At 33.1% G+C, this 19,176-nt stretch overlaps 1 protein-coding gene across 1 annotated transcript in view; it reads right to left on the bottom strand.

The window, feature by feature from the left end:
- LOC109846582 (nucleolar protein 14) overlaps positions 1-18,507 on the bottom strand; it is a 29,283-nt gene extending 10,776 nt beyond the window's left edge. Inside the window, exons 1-6 of the mRNA XM_020415832.1 lie at positions 18,186-18,507; positions 17,965-18,099; positions 17,252-17,399; positions 7,692-7,768; positions 4,668-4,727; positions 2,161-2,367 (exon numbers count right to left, since the gene is read on the bottom strand). Of these exons, the coding sequence (XP_020271421.1) occupies positions 2,161-2,367; positions 4,668-4,727; positions 7,692-7,768; positions 17,252-17,399; positions 17,965-18,099; positions 18,186-18,410 (852 nt within the window). The 5' untranslated portion in view covers positions 18,411-18,507. The remainder of the gene's footprint in view (positions 1-2,160; positions 2,368-4,667; positions 4,728-7,691; positions 7,769-17,251; positions 17,400-17,964; positions 18,100-18,185) is intronic.

Here is a 19,176-nt window from a genome sequence, read left to right as displayed (position 1 = left end):
CGTTTAATAAATGGGTAGTTTGGGTCAACCCATATATGACCCAAACCCTTATACGCTGACCCATACCCATTAATAACGGGTGGGGTCGGGGCGGGTAAGTGGGTCGGGTCAAAAATTGCAACCCCTCGAAGGTTAATACCAGCAACTTATATGTAAACTAAATGGAATCCATGTATGTGATCGCCAATTACTACTGCAGCTACTAATTTATCAGTGAAGTTTTAGTAAGATTCACCAGAGGAGTTTTTGAGAAAATGGAGAGCCAAAGGGGTTAAAGCTCAGTTTCTGAGAGCTTCTCTAGCTGCTAGTGTCTACATGGTGTGGTCTGCACTAAATGATGTTATATTTAGAAGTGTATCACCAGAGGAGTCTTCATTCATAAAGATTCAATTCTTGCTAAAAATTAAAGTTGAGCTCCACTAAAAAGACATCTGACTCATTGAGTAATTGAGAATGGTGCAGAAAACTTTGCATCTTTCCTGAATTCGTTTCTTATAATAGCTGGGAGTAATAAGAGGGTACTTTCTCTCCGATGCTGCTGTTTGTGGACTGCAGGTAGAGGGAACATGATATGTTCAATATGGATTGCAGGTGGAGATGCTTTTGACTTCAAAAGAATTACAACTGCTGTTAGTATGTTGTGTACAGAGGTGATTGAGGTGTTGAAATTTTTGATTTGAGTATACTATGTATAGTTGTGAGGGCTTTACTTATATAGGAGTTTTTTGTATCTGATAAGTGTCCTTGTACTTATCAGGTGGGAGTTTTTGAGTTCGAGTTTGTATTTCTTATGATCATTCGGTAATGAATAAAAACTAACCTTTCACACCATCAAAAAGAAACTATTGACTTCAGAAATGTGATGGAACTGAAAACTGCACCACATCTAACATGAATACAGAGAAACCTTTGCAACCTTTGCTAGAAAAGAAAATAAAGAAACTTCTGCATTTGACTGTGCTCATAGAAGTGTAGTAGCATAAGTTGCATGTGTACGTGTTACGGAATGCGCGACACAACGAATTTGTGAAAGGTAGGGTACAAGGACACAGCTATATATATATATATATATATATATATATATATATATATATATATATATATATATATATATATAGAGAGAGAGAGAGAGAGAGAGAGAGAGAGGAATATGGGTATGCCTTGTACTCAAGCACAAAATTTGTGCTTGGTAATGAGATGGCATATTACCTCCACTCATTAAATGGGGGGCCACATTCACATGGGTTGAATGCAGTCCACCCAATTGAATGAGTGGATGGGAATGAGACACCTCACTACCAAAGCACAAAATTTGTGCTTGTACCAGTATACCCATTTTTCTCATATATATATATATATATATATATATATAAATATATATATAATATATAATATATATATATATATATATATATATATATATATATATATATATATTAATAATTTACATAAGATCAATATTGTTTTTTCATTTACATAGATTAATATATAAGAAATAGATGTGAAGTGTAGAACATATGTCCAAGAAGTGTATGAAGATTGTTTTCAATTAAAACATGTATTATATAATTGAATATATGCTTGAATGAAAATATGCATATATTCAAGAAGCATCCAAGAAGTTTCAGTACAGGTATGGGTACGGGTCCGGTAAGGCTTCTGATTTTAAGTACCCAAATAACATAGGTAGTAGCATATTGCTCTACCAAAAAAAAATAATGTAGAGAGACAGAAATATGTTTCAGCATCCACTGGAAGTCCCGAAGGCAGTTGTTTCAGAAGAACGGGAAAAAAAAGTGTACAAAAGAAACAAAGGAATTGCTCCATAGTTACATAGCTTTTTATGCTTTATCCATCCAACTATGTTGTTGAAAATTTCAGAAAAACAAGAATAAGTTTCTAAAAGGAGGATTGCCTAAGAAAGAAATTTGCCCCCTCTTTACGCCAGTGGTTTCTGAGAAACCATAAGGAGCAGCTTCATAAAACAAGCAATCAATTTCTGAATTAGCAAAATTCACAAGGAAATAGTTAACATCTACAGTTGCCATCAAATACATACTTCGGGTAAGGCTCAAATTAGAACAAACAATTGAAGACAGATAAATGATTATATTTAAAGTAAAAGTAAATAGAATCGAGAATCAGTCATACATCTCTTACCCTTTTAGAGTATTCTTTGTCTCCTGAACTGGATGGTCCTTTACTCGGCTGACTGGTGCTGCTTTTGTTTGCAATAGCTTTTAGGGCATTTATCTTACTTGGTTGTGTTAAAGACATTAGTGCCTCTTTTTGGGCTAAGGACGTGAAATCTTTATCTAACGTTTCCATTAGATGGTCATCATCTTCTTTATCCTTTGCTTTCTGGGCCTGAAGCAATAGCAGATAAATAACTAAAGAATTACATTTATTAACATCAATATACAAAAGAAGTACTTAAAAGGCATGAAGGATCATGTTAAAAGCCATCTCAGATATCACAATTCAAGCCACTACTGAAAGTCAGGTCAGATATCAAAAAATTATCAAAATCACCCACTACTGCGTCAAATAATGAGCAGAAGTACTTCCACAAAATATGCATCTTAAAAAATGTAAAGATGAACTTCTCAATGCCCAGATATAAGAACATCCAGTCACATCAAAAGTAGTCATTCGAATCCAGTACATAAGTCAGAAGAAATATGCATAATCAAAAACTAGAGATAGGAAATAATTAACAATATCCCAAATACAATGTGAATTGACTCGAGGCATACTGCCACAGTAAACTGCACAAAGCACTACCTGAAAACTTGAACTATCTCATCAGTAATATTAAAATCAGTTCATTCGAGTAACAAAATCAACTCTTCGATGTGTTAAAGAAAAGAGTTGACTGAATACTTTAATTCCTCATCTACAAGTAAACCCATGTCTATAACATGAGACATAAGAGCACCTGGAACTCTTTTGAGTTTTGGTGGGCAGATTAAGCATATAAACGCTAATGCTTCCTTCTATTATTTTTACTAATTTCATGATATTATCTCCCCGCTTCATCTTCTTAAGTTCAACCGACTTAGCTGGTCTTCACAAATATCAATACGCACTAGAAGTTAACATTCCCTTTTGGCCAACTTTTAATCGACGATCATCTATGTGTTAAAAGTTAATATCTTATGTGTATTTACTCTAGATTTGTAGGGTATTTTAACGTTCTGTAATCACATCCATTTTGAATCTCATATAGAATTTTCGGCTTCAGAATGCATTTTACATTTTTTAACATGCATTGTATCTCCCTGGGAGAGATAATTATTTACAGAAAATTGAGTTAGCTAGGTATATTAATGATGTGACGGAAAAGGAAGAAGAGAATGCCAGCATGCATATAAATAGGAAAATGATCATTGAACAAAATTACACAAATAAAACAGCAAGATGTTTCTTCATGTAGAGGTTACACATAAATCGCCTATTACCTTACAAGTATTGAATAAATTCCAATGAAAATAGTATGTAACTACTCACTCTCACATGAAAGAATTACATGCTCATGATTTTAGTGAAATGTAAGAGACCCTAAAGAGTTTCCCAGTTGTCTCAATCCAAGGCTTTCTACCCATATACACTTGAGTCAAGCTGGAACACTGTGCAATCAACTCTATCATGCAAAAGAGCTATAATTCATAGTTCATACTAATCAAATTTAAGGGGATATTTAATTTATTAACTAGATGCCAGTTTCACATTTCCTCCATGATGAGCATTTATGGAGTCTATGAAATACGCTCACACACTGGCATGGTTACCATCAGCAGTTATTACAAAAGCCAAAAAAAGAAAAAGGAAAAAAAACAGTTATTGCAAGAAATTGTATGCAGCTAGTCTGATTGATGCAACTGAGAAGGAACGACCCAAATCAAGACACGTACCAGCTGCTACCTTGCAGAACTTGCTCTTCAAAAATAATCTCTGATCTATCGGTAATCGCATTTGTTTTGTCTTTTATACAACTTTTGTATTTTTTTTAATGCGCTATAGACTCTCTAACATGATTTGTATCTCCCATGAAATGATAATAACTAACGTACAGAAAATTTGTGTTCCCCAGGTATATTAATCATACATTGGAAAAGAAATAACAAAATGCCAGCATGTATAGAAGTACAAAATCAGGCATTAAAAAAACTACATTGTAAAACAGTGAGATGTTAATTCATATAGGATTAAAAGACATTTTGTCAATTGCCTTCCTCGTAAAGCATTGAAGTCCAGTGAAATCAGTATGGAAATACTCACTCTCACATAAATGAAAATACGTGCTCACAATTATAATGAGAAGTAAAGAAACTACGGAGTTTATGCTTTTTCTAAATTCAAGGTTTTTTCACTGTCTACACTGGAGTGAAGTTGGGATACTGGACAGATCCATCGTGTAAGAGATTTCGCAGCTGATACTAAAAAAATTAGGGTGCATATAATTTATTTACTAAACATAAGTTTCACATTTCGTCAATGGTAAAATATTTATGAGAATGTCTATATGCTTATACACTGATACATTTGGCATCAACTGAGGTATTGTGGAAAAAAATAAGCAGCTAGTCGTTGATTGCAAGAAATTCTAATCAGCTTAAATCAATTGAGACAGATCAACTCAGATCAAGACAGGGAAGAGATGCTACCTTGTAGAACTTGCTCTTAAAAATAATCTCTGACATCACTTGCTTCTTGGTTTTGTGAACCTGCAAATTACAAATTAGAATTTCCAAAAACAAATAAGAAATATCAACCGAGTAATAAAACAAACATGAAGTGTTATGTTGGTAGCATGAAGAAAGATCAGAAATGCAATTAAAAAGAGAATTACATGATAAATGTTGAGGTTCAGAAACTAAAAAAGGTCATGAAAAAGCATGTATTTTTGTAAAAAAATACATGCTTTTTCATGAGGAAATAGGCCTAGAGCAAAATATCTCTTTTGGCTGGCATTCAAGAACACACAAAAGTATGTGCAGAAGGATGGTCAACTGTGGTTTTGACACTTGTTTCCCAGAGGTCAAGGGTTGTATATGTCCAATAATAGAAAAAATATTCATTTCACAATAGCTTTTTGGTGGGAATTTTTCAACCATTATGATCATTATCCAAAAATGGCAAGGATATCATGACGAACTCAGTGCGCACTCCCTCTCCCTCTATTTACATATATGCATCATGCATACACATAAACAACATGCACACACATAAAGATGTTCATGTATAGGCACACATACCAATGCATACAAAAGACATTGTAGCTGCTAATGTCTCAGATCTACTGTCTTTACAAATTTCATGTGTTGATCTACTCATGGTTCCAATCGGTTAGCTATTAAAGAGTTACTTTGATCTACGTATATGCACTCTTTTGCATGGCTATGTAGGGGTGAATCCCTTCTAAGCCAAACACCAGAATGAAACAGTGTGCACCACATTGTTCCTTCGATTTAGTACTCTCCAAACATATTACAATACAATAAACAATGAAGTACGAGTTGATTGTTAGGGTCTGATATAATATGCACGTCAAATTTTATCGCCTTCTGTACTGGGAATTTTACAGACCTCTACTGGCCATAAAACAGACCAAACCACTCAATACTGAACAATTGGAACCGTCAAAGGGATAGCAATTTTGTTAGTAGTCATGACAGTTGCTCATTTTTACTTATTGGTGGACTTTTAAGCAATGAACCAGGGCAAACAAAATTGTTTCAGATAGATTTACAGCCTATATACAACTTGTGTTTGGGATTTCACCACAGTCCAACTAGGTGACACAAACAGTTTTAATATTGATGAAAACAGATTTTGAAACAGTTAGAAAATGGACTTCATTTCACCCAGCATTGATTGAATATGAGGTGCAGAAACAAGCTTTTTAAGAAAATTAAAAGAAATTCCCACTTTCAATAAACCTTATCACCCACTTTTATTTCCTCATCATTCAACTCTGAACATCTTAATTAGTTACAGATTAGTCTGTTACTTCAATAGAATACACATGCACCAAATACTGGGATTTGAGGCACCAACTTTTAATCAAGACTGCCATGTAATAAATCAGTTTAAAGTGTCATTACATTAAATATGCAAATGATTACAATTTAACTCTACTAAGAGGTATCTGTTTCTTGAAAGTTTCTCTTGAGATACTAAATACATATGACATGCAAAAATTCTGCTTGAGAGCCCTTGAAGAGATAAAGGAAAGGAAAGACTATTTCTTCTCAAGAATTGATGTCAAGAGACAGACCACAATCAATGTGAAAAGTAACAAATGTGTAGTGGACCATTGTTTTGACTGATTGCAGCGTTGAAGTGTTTGGTTAATGGAATATTGACTGTTTAGGTACAAAGATGAGGTTGCTATCTGTAGCTTGCTATTGCTGCAGGAAATCTGAGAGGATGTATGGCAGTTTGTAGGTTTGTGAGGCTGGTTTTAAGCGACGAATGTGTGTGGCCTTTTTTGTATTTTGATTGGATGGTTTGGTGGCAACAAAAGATAAAGACAGATGGCAATGAAATCTTTGACAGCATAACTCTCCAAAAGCAACCAGTTCATTCCACATCGAACCAAGAACTTGAACATTAAGCTCATGTCCAAAGAGGTAGCTAAGGAGTAGGACCAGATAGTAGCCGAAGAAGAAGACTGGTGATGGAAAAGGAACACAAAAGAGAGTATACGGCTGAGAGTTGCCAAAGCGACTTCATAGAAATGAGACTTGGCACTACTGAGCACAAGGAGGTTACAACTGCCAACTCTTTCAAGAAACGTGATGTTGTCTCAAGTTCTCAACTGTACTAACTTTTAAGCTATAAGAAGGAGAGATGTTGTACTGCTATTCGGCACATATTCCATCATAATTTCATTTTCTAGCTTCTTTGCTCAGACACCCACGGAATCAAACTTTCTGCTCCAATATTACAGGCTTTGCCAGTAACAGAACCAACAAAAGAAACATTTGACAACCAAACAATTCACTAGCAATAGTCTGGACATTATAAGGATTAATCTAACTGAACCAAATATGCAAATGGTTATTATAATAGGTCATCGATCTAGGTAGCAATTTTGTAGACACAAAAGTAATGATACTAAGGTATATCTCAAGCATTAACACTAGCAGCCTTATAGATATGCTAAGCAGAACAGGCATGATGTGCATGTAGGTTGCAAATTTAATTTATCACCGAACTCTCCTTATCTATATCCTACCACTAATAGCAAAAAACTTTTGATGCAAATGCATGGGATCCCATGTAAGCATGATTGAATATGTCTAACCCTTGTCCACTTCATTTGATTAAAACTCTGTTGTAAATGGATAATTAAACAATGCGAAAATTCAGAGCCTAAATAAAGGCAATTTGTACCTGTAGAGCATAAATTATCAAAGGTCATAAATTAGCAGAATCTAATAGCTTAGATTAATAAATGTTTGGTCCTTAAACAAAATCAACGCAAAAAAACAAGGTAGCAGGGCACAACATATTCTACAACAAACTAGAAGATACAATAAATTAAAACAAAAAGAAGTTAACATTAAATAATAAAACAAGAAAAAACAACAAGCCCTTTATACCAAATCTTTCAGGTGTGGTATAGGAAGATCAGATTAATTAATAAAGGAACAAGCTATTTATTTCAGTAAATAAAACCTCACATTTTCTGTTCCATCTGCCAAGCTAATTTCTTGTTGATCCGTGTGCAAATTCATATATTTTGAAGACGTTGAACCATCTGTACATACAAAAAAGAAGGAATTAGAAAACATGATACAATTCCAATTATGGCACACAATCAAAGTTAAGCTCCAAACATTAAAAACACAAAAATATTGGAAACAAAAAGTAAGCCTACTAAGGAAAAGATAATGTTATCCTTAAATATAGCAAAGAACTAATTGAATAAATTAATAAATATAGCTTTTTTTTATTATCTGAAAGGAATATGTCATAAATAGGCACGCACGAATTTTTCATAATTCAATAGTGATCGGACTAAATTAGGTAACATTGGTTATGATGTAAAACCACCGATGCATATAACAATATGTCAACAACCACCTCTTTAATGGATAATTCAATAAACTGTAGCAGGCATCAATCTGCATTCGAAAACCTTTAATTTGCTTTATAACCACTGTTAACATCCACTTAGCCACTAGTGCCTACAACACATAATATTTGTAGACTTGCTAGGGAATTTTAGATTTCTAAACCACGTGATGCTTCTAGTAGAGCTCTGTTCAACATTCATTCTGGCCCACAGAGACAAATAGTTGCAAAGCATATTTACATGCACACAATTTACAGCATGAGATGGAGTAAGAAATCCTTTGCTGAATATATAATAATTGGTAACAGAATCTGTTGGGTCCTTTTGTTTTGATAATGATTTACAAACAATTTACATCTAATATTGTTTGTATAGTGTTTGTGTTTTGTATCTATTCTAGGCAAACAATATGTTGGAGGATGGATGGAATTGCGCATGCACGATCACATCCAATGGAGGTTGGCGGAATTGTGGAGTGAAGCAATGCAATTCAAGTTGAAGATTCAAGTTCAAGCTTCATCCGTAAAGTGTACCAAAAAGAGCTTCATTGAAGATCACAAGCTTGGGTATATCTAGTTTTAGGTTTTATATTATGTGTGTTAATACTTTAAGCTCATATTAATCACACACACGTATTTGTTGATTTTATCAAAATATAAGTGTTTTTGATAAAATATTGTTTTATTAGTTTATAGGCTTTAATATCAGTTTATACATATTTTGTTAAGTCTATAAAATCAGTTTATAAAGTTTCAAAACATAGTTTAGTCAAAATATCAAAACAAGTGTGTTTCATTTTTATGTTTTGGACTATTTTGAAAAATGAAGAGTTTTCACATTTGGGAGGTGCTTTTTGAAAACCAATTTTTGTAACATGTGTATTATCACGTCTACAATCATTTTCCAAAGCTTTACATTTTTCTGAATTTGTTTGATATTTTTTAAGACAGTTTAAAAATCAGATTTCTGCTTTAAACAGGCTGTATATCTGTTATCAGTCGACTGGTCAGTCAACTGATGAAATCAGTCAACCGATCAGTCGACTGAAGAAAATGCCTGCAATTCAAAAAAATTATGTTTTGTTTTGATCGACTGACCAGTCGACTGATAAGGTCATCAGTCGACTGATAAGGTTCGTTAGTCGACTGATGAGCTGGAAAACGTCTCTAACGGTCAGCTCATCAATCAACTGATGAAAGCCGTCAGTCGACTGATACTGTAACGGCTAGTATTTTTAGCCTTTTACAGATTTGGGATTTTAACCTTTTTGCCTTGTTTTCTCTTGACTTTAGGGTTCCTATAAATACCCCCACATATCCTCAGTTTCATTCAGTAAATAAAATTGTTTAAAACAAGTTTAAGGGTGTTTTGTGTTTGTTTAAAAGAGTGTTTAAGAGTTTTGTTTGTGAAGCAATTGTCACAAGAGCTTGAGGAAGATCATCGATTGTGTTTGAGCATCCAACTCTTCTCCCTCTCTCTCTTGATCTATAGAGAAGTTTTTCTAAACTCTTATCTAGCTATTTATTTGTTTGTTTTTCATTTTCTTAAAGCTAGATTTATTTGAGTTTAGTTTGTTTTATTAAATCTCGTTATTACGCACACCCACTTGAGCTTTTACTATTTTCATACATAGTATAATTAGGGTTGTGAGAGATTATAACTTTGAGTCATGCTTAATTGAGTTCTCGCCTTGTATTAGAGAACAAATCATTTGTTGTAAGCTATAATTGTGAGGTTCACTTTGTAATACACTAGTATACCAAGAGGAGTGTGTGGTGAGAGACGGAATCGTCTCAAGAGGAGTGGGATAGGTGATAATGCCTAAAGAGAAATTGTAATTCCTAACACTTGAGGTAGACACGGGCTAGAGACCAACACTTGAGGTGATAGTTAGTGTAGTGACATTATGAGATTGTGAATGTTGATCGGTGAGCGTTGAAAACCGATATTATGTTGTGTAAACGTTTTCGGGTGATCTTTGAAAACCCGGTGTGATAGTAGATTTCTCCCCGGGAGTAGGGAACGGAGACATAGAACGGAAGGTCCGAACTCCATGATCATATTGTGTGTTTGCATTGTTTACATTGTCCTATTACAATTGTAGCTTTTGTTTATCTTGTTTCACCCTTGTTTATATTACTTATCCTTGCTAATTACTCATTGCATATCATATTTGCTAGGATAACTTATCAATTAGTTTTAATTTGGCATAAATCGGATTAGATTAGCATAAACCATATTCATCCCCCTCTAGGATTTTTCCTAATGGTATTAGGGTGTTTTCAATTGGTATCAGAGCACTTTCAATTGGTATCAAAGCTTGTTGCTATTTGATTTAAGGTCTAATCGTCTTGAGTTAAAGATCCAAGTTATCTTATTTGTGTTAATCTAGTTTTGATTGCATTTGTCTTGCTTCCGTATAATTATAATTATGGATATGCATTGTGCACATTGTTTACGCTATGATCCTAATGTTGCTCCTAGAATAGAAAATTTTCCCTACGATCAATAGTGTTCTAAATTTAATATATTTGTTAGATCTAGACCTTTCGATTTATGGGAAGTCATTAAAGATGCTTATATTGTGCCCACTTTGGAGAAATCCAAGTGGAGTAAGAATGATAAAAGATTATTTACAATGAACAAGATTTTGTTAGAATATTTAGTAAATGCTTTTGATTCATCTATGTCTAACTAGTTTGTTCATTTTGATAATGCTTACACTTTATGAAAATTCATTAAAGCACATCAAGAGAACTTGAAGGGATCCGACAAGCTTTGGAGGCTTCCTCTTCAAGTTCCATTGGAGCATCATGCACACGGGCACTAGGCGATAACCCTAGTGAGGTTTGCGAGTTCGAATCCATTAATGATTTATCTAGTGATGAACTTGCTTGTGCTTTCGAAAAATTATTGCATGCCTACAACAAATTGTATCATATCTTTTTAGATTTAAAAAGCAAGTATGTTGCATTAAAATCCGATCATGAGTTATTAGCTTCTAAGTTTAATACTATTTCCAATGAAAATATGATCCTCAAAGAAAATAATGAGAAATTAAAATTGGATCATGTTTCCTTAATTTCAAATGTTGCTAAGATAACTCATGAAAAAGATAATACTATGTTAGAAGTAGAGAACATAAAAAATGATATTGCTTCTTTTATAAATGACTACTAGTTGGATTGCACGTGCAATGCACGTGGATTGATAAAAATAGAATAAAAAATGAGAAAATAAAATTTTTGCGGGATTGATCATCAACACAATAATCTCTCTTTCAAATAAAATATTGTCATTGTTTCCTTCAACCCAGACTATCGCCACGTGATCTACTATTTGTGAGTTATAAACACATTGGTCTAGTACTATATCTTTGTTTATTAGTATCTTAAAATCTTTAAAAGATGAGTGACCATTTAATTTGCAAAGGAATTTTGCATATGAATTTACTTGCGATATGTTCATTAAACTTTTAGTTGTGGTTTAACTCATATTCACATTAACTTTTAGTTGTGATTCACTCCTATTTATATTATCTAATATTCTCAATCAATTTTATAGCTCATTCTCCGTACCATAGAAGTAAAACTGAATGTATGAAGAATTATTTCCTTACGTAATTAGAGCAGTGAGATTATGATGTATTTTGCCATGTACATTAAATACAAAAAAATTCCTTTGATGCAAGGTCCCTATTAAATCTTATCTCAAACAATGAGTTTGTTTATAGACTAAAAGGTAATTTTTGTAATTTATGAATATTAAGGGTTTTTTGTAATTTTTTAAACTAATAGGTATTTTCTACATATTATAAATTATTTATAGACTATTTATAATTCCTATATTTTCAATTTACTAATGAGTTTAAAATTCTTAGAGAGTTTTTTATAAATTTTGAATTTTAAGTGTTTGTTTGTAATTTTTGAAACTTTAAGGGTGTTTTTTATAAATTATAAATTATGCAGGGGATATTTATAACTTCTATATTTTTAATGTACTGTTAGGTTAAAAATTATTAGGATTTTTATAAATTTTACAATCTTGAGGGTTTTATCTTGCAATTTATAAAAAGTTTAGTGTTTATTACAAATTTCATAAATTTTTGGGGGTTGTTTTTGTTATTTGTAGGTTTTTAATGTGTTTATAGGTTTGAAATTTTCAAGGTGTTCTTAACTAATTTTAAATGTTTTAGGAGTAAAAATTTTAAATTTTTAGGAGTGTTTTTGTATTTTTTCAGAACTTATAAGATACTTTCTCCAATGTTAAAAACTTGTATTTTTTAGCTAGAATATATTTTTTAGATTTCTCACTGAATTGAAATAAATAAAATTTATAATTTTTAGGATGTTTTAATAAATTTTGAGTTTGTAGGGGTGTTTTTGTAATTTTAAAAACTTGGAGGATATTTTTTACAAGGTCCAAAAACTTTTAGGTACTGGCTAACATATATTTTCTTAGATTTCTCTGCAAAATGTAATAAGTAAAAAATTTAAATTATATCAAATGTATCTTCTTTATCCAATAACATGTTAAGTCTCATTATGGATAGGATAAATCATTTAATTATAAATTCAAAGAAGATAAGGGTAATATTGATCATAAAAAGATTTTCCCCAACTCGTACTTTTAAAAGGAGTATGATATATGTTCTACTTCTAATAAAAATGTATATGTGCCTAATAATGAAGATTTGAATCTTGTGAATAAAGGCATTTCATCTTTAGATTCAACTTTAAAAATATGCGTTAATAATCATAAGAAGTTTATGGATATGTGTGCTAAGTCTAAGTCAAAATCATCCAATCATTATGCACACATATATAGCAAAGTCTACAAATGCACAAATTGCGATCGTAAATGCCATCTTACTAGATTTTGCTATGATGCGCATAAACCCACTAAGGTTCATATTAATTCTTCTTGTGCATCTCATGTAGCTTCATCTTCATGTACACATACACGTACACATTCACATTCTCATACTTATAAAGTTCATCACAAGCATGCTAAATGTGTTTAAATATAATTTTTGTAGTAGTTTTGGCATTTGGCAAAGTTTTGTTTTGATTTGAGAAAATATTCAAACTTGCCAAAATTTTCAAATAAACCACGTTTGTTTTACAATGTTTCTCATTTACAAAATAATCTTAAAAGATCATCTATGTTTGCAAATGATTCTCGTGCACCGTCACTTGGTTAACAAAATCAAATGGGTCTCTTTCATTGCACTTATTGCAATCGGAAAGGTCATTTACACAATTTTTGTTTTGATCGTGTTCGTGCACTAAATACGCCCAAATGGGTTCATAACCCAAGGGTTTTGAGCTTAAATGATAAGGGTCATGTCCCTAACCAATCCGACACCAAGAATGCTTGGGTGCTAAAATCTTTTTAAACCAAGAACTTTATTATTTTTCATCTTTCATGTCTTGGTTTTGAAAATTATGTTTTGAATTTTTTATATGAAAACAATTTCTCTTTGATCAATTCTTATGTTTTCATGATTATTAGTTTTGATTTTTATGAGAGGTTTATGTTTATATAACCCACCGGGTTTATTGGGTGTTTATTCTCAAATCTTGTTTACCGGGTGCTAAAATGTTTATTTGGATTGAAACAAGTTTAAGAGCTTGATATGGTTGCCTCTCTTGCCATTTGGATATTGGTTTCTTTCTTATGTGATTTACTTGTGATTTGTGATCTCATTTGAGTGATTTGTTTTCATTTGAAAACTTTTTTCATGATACTCATGTTCTTCTTTCTTTTCTCATTTGAGTGATTTGTTTTCATTTGAAAACTTTTTTCATGATACTCATGTTCTTCTTTCTTTTGATTTTATAAATCTATTTTTTGTTTTCATTTGAAAACTTTTTTCATGATACTCATGTTCTTCTTTCTTTTGATTTTATAAATCTATTTTATACATTGTTTTTATGTTTGAGTAATGAGACACTATTTTCATATTGATATATTCATAAGTATTCTCATTGTCCTCTTGTATGTGAGTGATATTTAGCATATTTTTTATGCGTACTCACATATTTACCATGATCTTTTATTGTATATATTCTATATGGCATTTTGATAGAGGGAGCAATCCCTATATTTGTTTTATACTCATCGTGCTTATTTGTAGGGGGCTTTCTCTTCATTCTTTTGTTTTCCCCTTTTTGATGTTGTCAAAGGAGGAGAAATATTATGAGTATATTTTTTTTGTTTATATGCATGATAATTATAATTTGTATATTTAATTCCTTTCATGCATATATATCTTTTTATAAATTATTTGTCATCATCAAAAAGGGGGAGATTGTTGGGTCCTTTTGTTTTGATGATGATTTACAAACAATTTACATCTAATGTTGTTTGTCTAGTGTTTGTATTTTGTATCTATTCTAGACAAACAATATGTTGGAGGAAGGATGAAATTGTGCATTCATGATCATATCCAATGGAGTTTGGCGAAATTGTGGAGTGAAATAATGCAATTCAAGTTAAAGATCCAAGTTCAAGCTTCATCCGTAAAGTGTACCAAGAAGAGCTTCATTGAAGATCACAAGCTTGGGTATATCTAGTTTTAGGTTTTATTTAGTGTGTTAATACTTTAAGCTCATATTAATCACACACACGTATTTGTTGATTTTATCAAAATATAGGTGTTTTTGATAAAATATTATTTTATTAACTTATAGACTTTAATATCAGTTTATACATATTTTATTAAGTCTATAAAATCAGTTTATAAAGTTTTAAAACATGGTTTAGTCAAAATGTCAAAACAAGTGTGTTTCATTTTCATGTTTTGGACTATTTTAAAAAATAAAGAGTTTTCACATTTGGGAGGTGCTTTTTGATAACCAATTTTTGTAACATGTGTATTATCACGTCTACAATCATTTTTCAAAATTTTACATTTTTCTGAATTTGTTTGATATTTTTTAAGACAGTTTAAAAATCAGATTTCTGCTTTAAACAGGCTGTATATCTTTTATCAGTCGACTGATCAATCAACTGATAAAATCAGTCGACCGATCAGTTGACTAATGAGGTCCGACTGATGAGGTCATCAGTCGACTGATAAAGTCCGTCAGTCGACTGATGAGCTAAAAAATGCCTCTAACAGTCAGCTCATCAGTCGACTGATGAAAACCGTCAGTCGACTAATGCTGTAATGGCTAATTTTTTTAGCCTTTTACAGATTTAGATTTTTGATCTTTTTGCCTTGTTTTCTCTTGGCTTTGTTTTCTCTTGGCTTTGGAGTTCCAATAAATACCCTCACATATCCTCAGTTTCATTCAGTAAAGAGAATTGTTTAAAACAAGTGTAAAGGTGTTTTGTGTTTGTTTAAAAGAGTGTTTAAGAGTTTTGTTTGTGAAGTAATTTTCACAAGAGCTCGAGGAAGATCATCAATTGTGTTTGAGCATCCAACTCTTCTCCCTCTCTCTCTTGATCTATAGAGAAGTTTTTATAAACTCTTATCTAGCTATTTATTTGATTGTTTTTCATTTCCTTAAAGTTAGATTTATTTGAGTTTAGTTTGTTTTATTAAATCTCATTGTTACGCACACCCACTTGAGCTTTTACTATTTTCATACATAGTATAATTGGGGTTGTGAGAGATTATAACTTTGAGTTGTGCTTAATTGAGTTCTCGTCTTGTATTAGAGAACAAATCATTTGTTGTGAGCTATAATTATGAGATTCACTTTGTAATACACTAGTACACCAAGAAGAGTGTGTGATGAGAGATAGGGTCGTCCCAAAAGGAGTGGGGTAGGTGGTAATGCCTAAAGAAAAGTTATAATTCCTAACACTTGAGGAAGACACGGGCTAGAGATCAACACTTGAGGTGATAGTGTAGTGACGTTATGAGATTATGAACGTTAATCGGTGAGCGTTGAAAACCGATATTATGTGGTGTAAACGTTTTCGGGTGATCTTTGAAAACCCGGTGTGATAGTGGATTTCTCCCCGGGAGTGAGGAGCGGAGACGTAGGACGGAAGGTCCGAACTCCATGATCATATTGTGTGTTTGCATTGTTTACATTGCTCTATCACAATTGTATCTTTTGTTTATCTTGTTTCACCCTTGTTTATATTACTTATCCTTGCTAATAACTCATTGCATATCATATTTGCTAGGATAACTTGTCAATTAGTTTTAATTTGGCATAAATCGGATTAAATTAGCATAAACCCTATTCATCCCCCTCTAGGGTTCTTTCCTAGTGGTATTAGGGTGTTTTCAATTGGCATCAGAGCACTTTCAGAATCAAGGATCGAGCAAAGGGCAACATCATTCAGTTTCTATGGGTTTAAATAAGATTATTTCCTAACAGATAATATCCTTTCTTTTGAGAATCAATACATGAATATCAGCACAAGCATCAATTACACAAGGAACACAGAGAGGAGATATCGGGTATTTTAGGTTAAAAGTGACTGCTTTAGTTAACAGAAGTTTTAGTAGACTTAAAGATGTACCAAACAGTTTGATGACTAAGTAATCAAAAAAGACAACAAAAAAGGACATAAAACAATGGGAAGTATATTCTATAGTAGCAGAAGGTAATAATATAAATTGTTAAATACTGTTGAATGGTAGTCACATAGGGGCTTGAAAAGGTAGGAGGACCCACCTTATAATGAATAGACTAATGGAGGAATCCAGAGAGTTATATATTGATTCTTTTACATAATCTGAATAGCTCTACTATATGGTGCCAGAATCCAGTATTTGAACAGCATGGACAGTTTTAATTGGTTTGTCGATTGTATTTATCACCATAAAAGTTATATCAATAGGAAAGGATTGAGTGGAAAAACCGTAATGATACTGCTCGCACCTTGTTGATTCATATGCATGTCCCAAAGACTTTCTGGGGTGTTCACCAATTGTGTGATGAGTGTAAAGATAATTTATCGTGATGATGTGTTTGACATGTTGCCACATTAAAGGAGCGATATGAGTGAAATTTTAATTTATGCAAGTGACAAATAACCAACATACTTGAAGTGTGACTCATTATATTTCCATGATAGCAATATATCTGGTATATAATGATTCTCAACAGCTAATGCGAACAAAAACAATTGAATCAACAACCAACTACCATACAAGAAAAACTGAATAACATGTTTCACAAGAAATAGAATACATACTCAAGCTCCCAAATAATGCATCATCATCATTAAGAGGTACATCTTCATCAAAATCATCCTTTTCTTGAAGAGAAAAGGGTTCATAGAATTCAGAGCCATGGTCGTCACCATCATCCAAATTATACTTCCCACCTTTTCTTAATTTTAACTGTACAAATATAACAAATCTTAGACTTCAATTATGAGTTCATAAAAGTTGAAATTTTGAAAGAGAGAGAAAAATGTCAATGAAACCATCAAGGCTGAATTCATCGATAAATGCACAGATAAACGATATGCATAAATTTCTTCTACAGTTTCACGCATAAAATTAAAAGATAAATGATTATCAAGATAAAGTATAGGCAGAACAACAGTGTCTTTTTTCCTTTTTCCAAAGAGGGACAAACTACACTAGGCACTAAAGCAAATCAATATCCATTAAGTGATGTTCATTAAATAAGGGCTCTCTCAACTCTCCAAATCAAACAGCTAAATACTGCAAGCAAATGGCTCAAAATGAAACACTATCATAGCCACCAAAGAGCAACATAAAACTGATAAAAGTACAATAATTCTGTGAAAGATAACCTGAAAATTAAAGAGCAGTGGTTCCAAAGGACTCATGATTTTAGCACAATAGACAATTGTAATCCGATTTTATGTCAGACAAGATTAACAAAAAAATGACAATGCCTGTAAGATGGAAACAATGATAATAATAAAAGTAATACCTGGCGCTCTCGCTGCAGCCGGAGGACAGCCTTGTCGAATTCTTGCAAGGTATCGTCTTTCTCGCCAATTCGCTTGTCAACAAACACAGAAGACTTCGTACTCTGCTCATATTCCTTCTGTAAAGTCTTCTTCCTCTGTTGAAAGCATTCATTCCATTATAGAAACCCTAACCCTAGAAACTGAATCAGATTGGGATGAGTCTCAGTTTCAAAAAGCTCACCTTTTCGATTGCGAGGAATCGCGCGAGTCCAACACGGCGTTCTTCTCCCTTGCGCTTTTTTCCGAGGACGTCGAACTTCTGACGAGTCCAGATGGAGTCGAAAGGGTTGGGCTTGGCTTGCTGCTTTGAGGATTTCATGGCGGCGGCGGCGGGGCCTGAGAGGAGACTCTTCGTCTTCTTCTTCTTGTTCTTTACCTTCGAAGGATCGGATTTGGTCTTCGCCATTGAAATCGACGGAGGTAAGCTCGGCTGAAGAGAGGAGGAAATAAGAGCAAGGGGAGTGGGCTTGATTTATATGGTTTAAAAAGTGCGAACAAAGACGAGCGATTAATCGGGTCTGATCTAGGACCGCTTAAAAACTAAGTGGGCCTTAATATATGATGGCACTTGCACAGGTGAAAGGTTGTCAGCGGATTGCGTATACAGCCTCTGAGGAGGCTATTGGATATTGGTTGAGGATTGTTGATTAGGGGTAGGGGTGAGCACGGTTCGGTTCAAACCGAAAAAACTGATCGAACCGACCCGAACCGACCCGAAAAGAACGGTTTTATGAGTAAGACGGTTTCGGATTGGGTTGACAATTTTTCAAACCGACCCGACCCGAACCAACCGAATATATTCTCTTGCCTCAAACCATACCCGTTTACCCGTTTACCCAAAGACAAAGCAAGTCCGTTACTAAAAAATTACAACGTCAGAGTTTAGTATTTAATCCAAAAGGACAAGTTACTTCACTTAAAAACAGTATACATACATGAACAAGAATAATAAATTGAAGTGAAGTTAAAAAATAAATACATGCTGGCTAGGGTAATAAGAATATATAAAAGATAAATTGAAGTGAAGTTATACTTGATGAAGTTAGAACCGAACAAACCGAACCGAACCGCACCGAACCGATTTGCAATGGTTCGGTTCGGTTTTGAATTATAGGTGGTTCGGTTCGGTTGTTCAAATTTTGGTAAAAACCGACCCGAAACGAACCGTGCTC

The sequence above is a fragment of the Asparagus officinalis genome, chromosome 7, assembly GCF_001876935.1.
Source record: "Asparagus officinalis chromosome 7, Aspof.V1, whole genome shotgun sequence".
Lineage (NCBI taxonomy): Eukaryota > Viridiplantae > Streptophyta > Magnoliopsida > Asparagales > Asparagaceae > Asparagus > Asparagus officinalis.
Note: the sequence above shows the minus strand (reverse complement) of the source record. Positions and strands in the feature narration are given on the sequence as shown.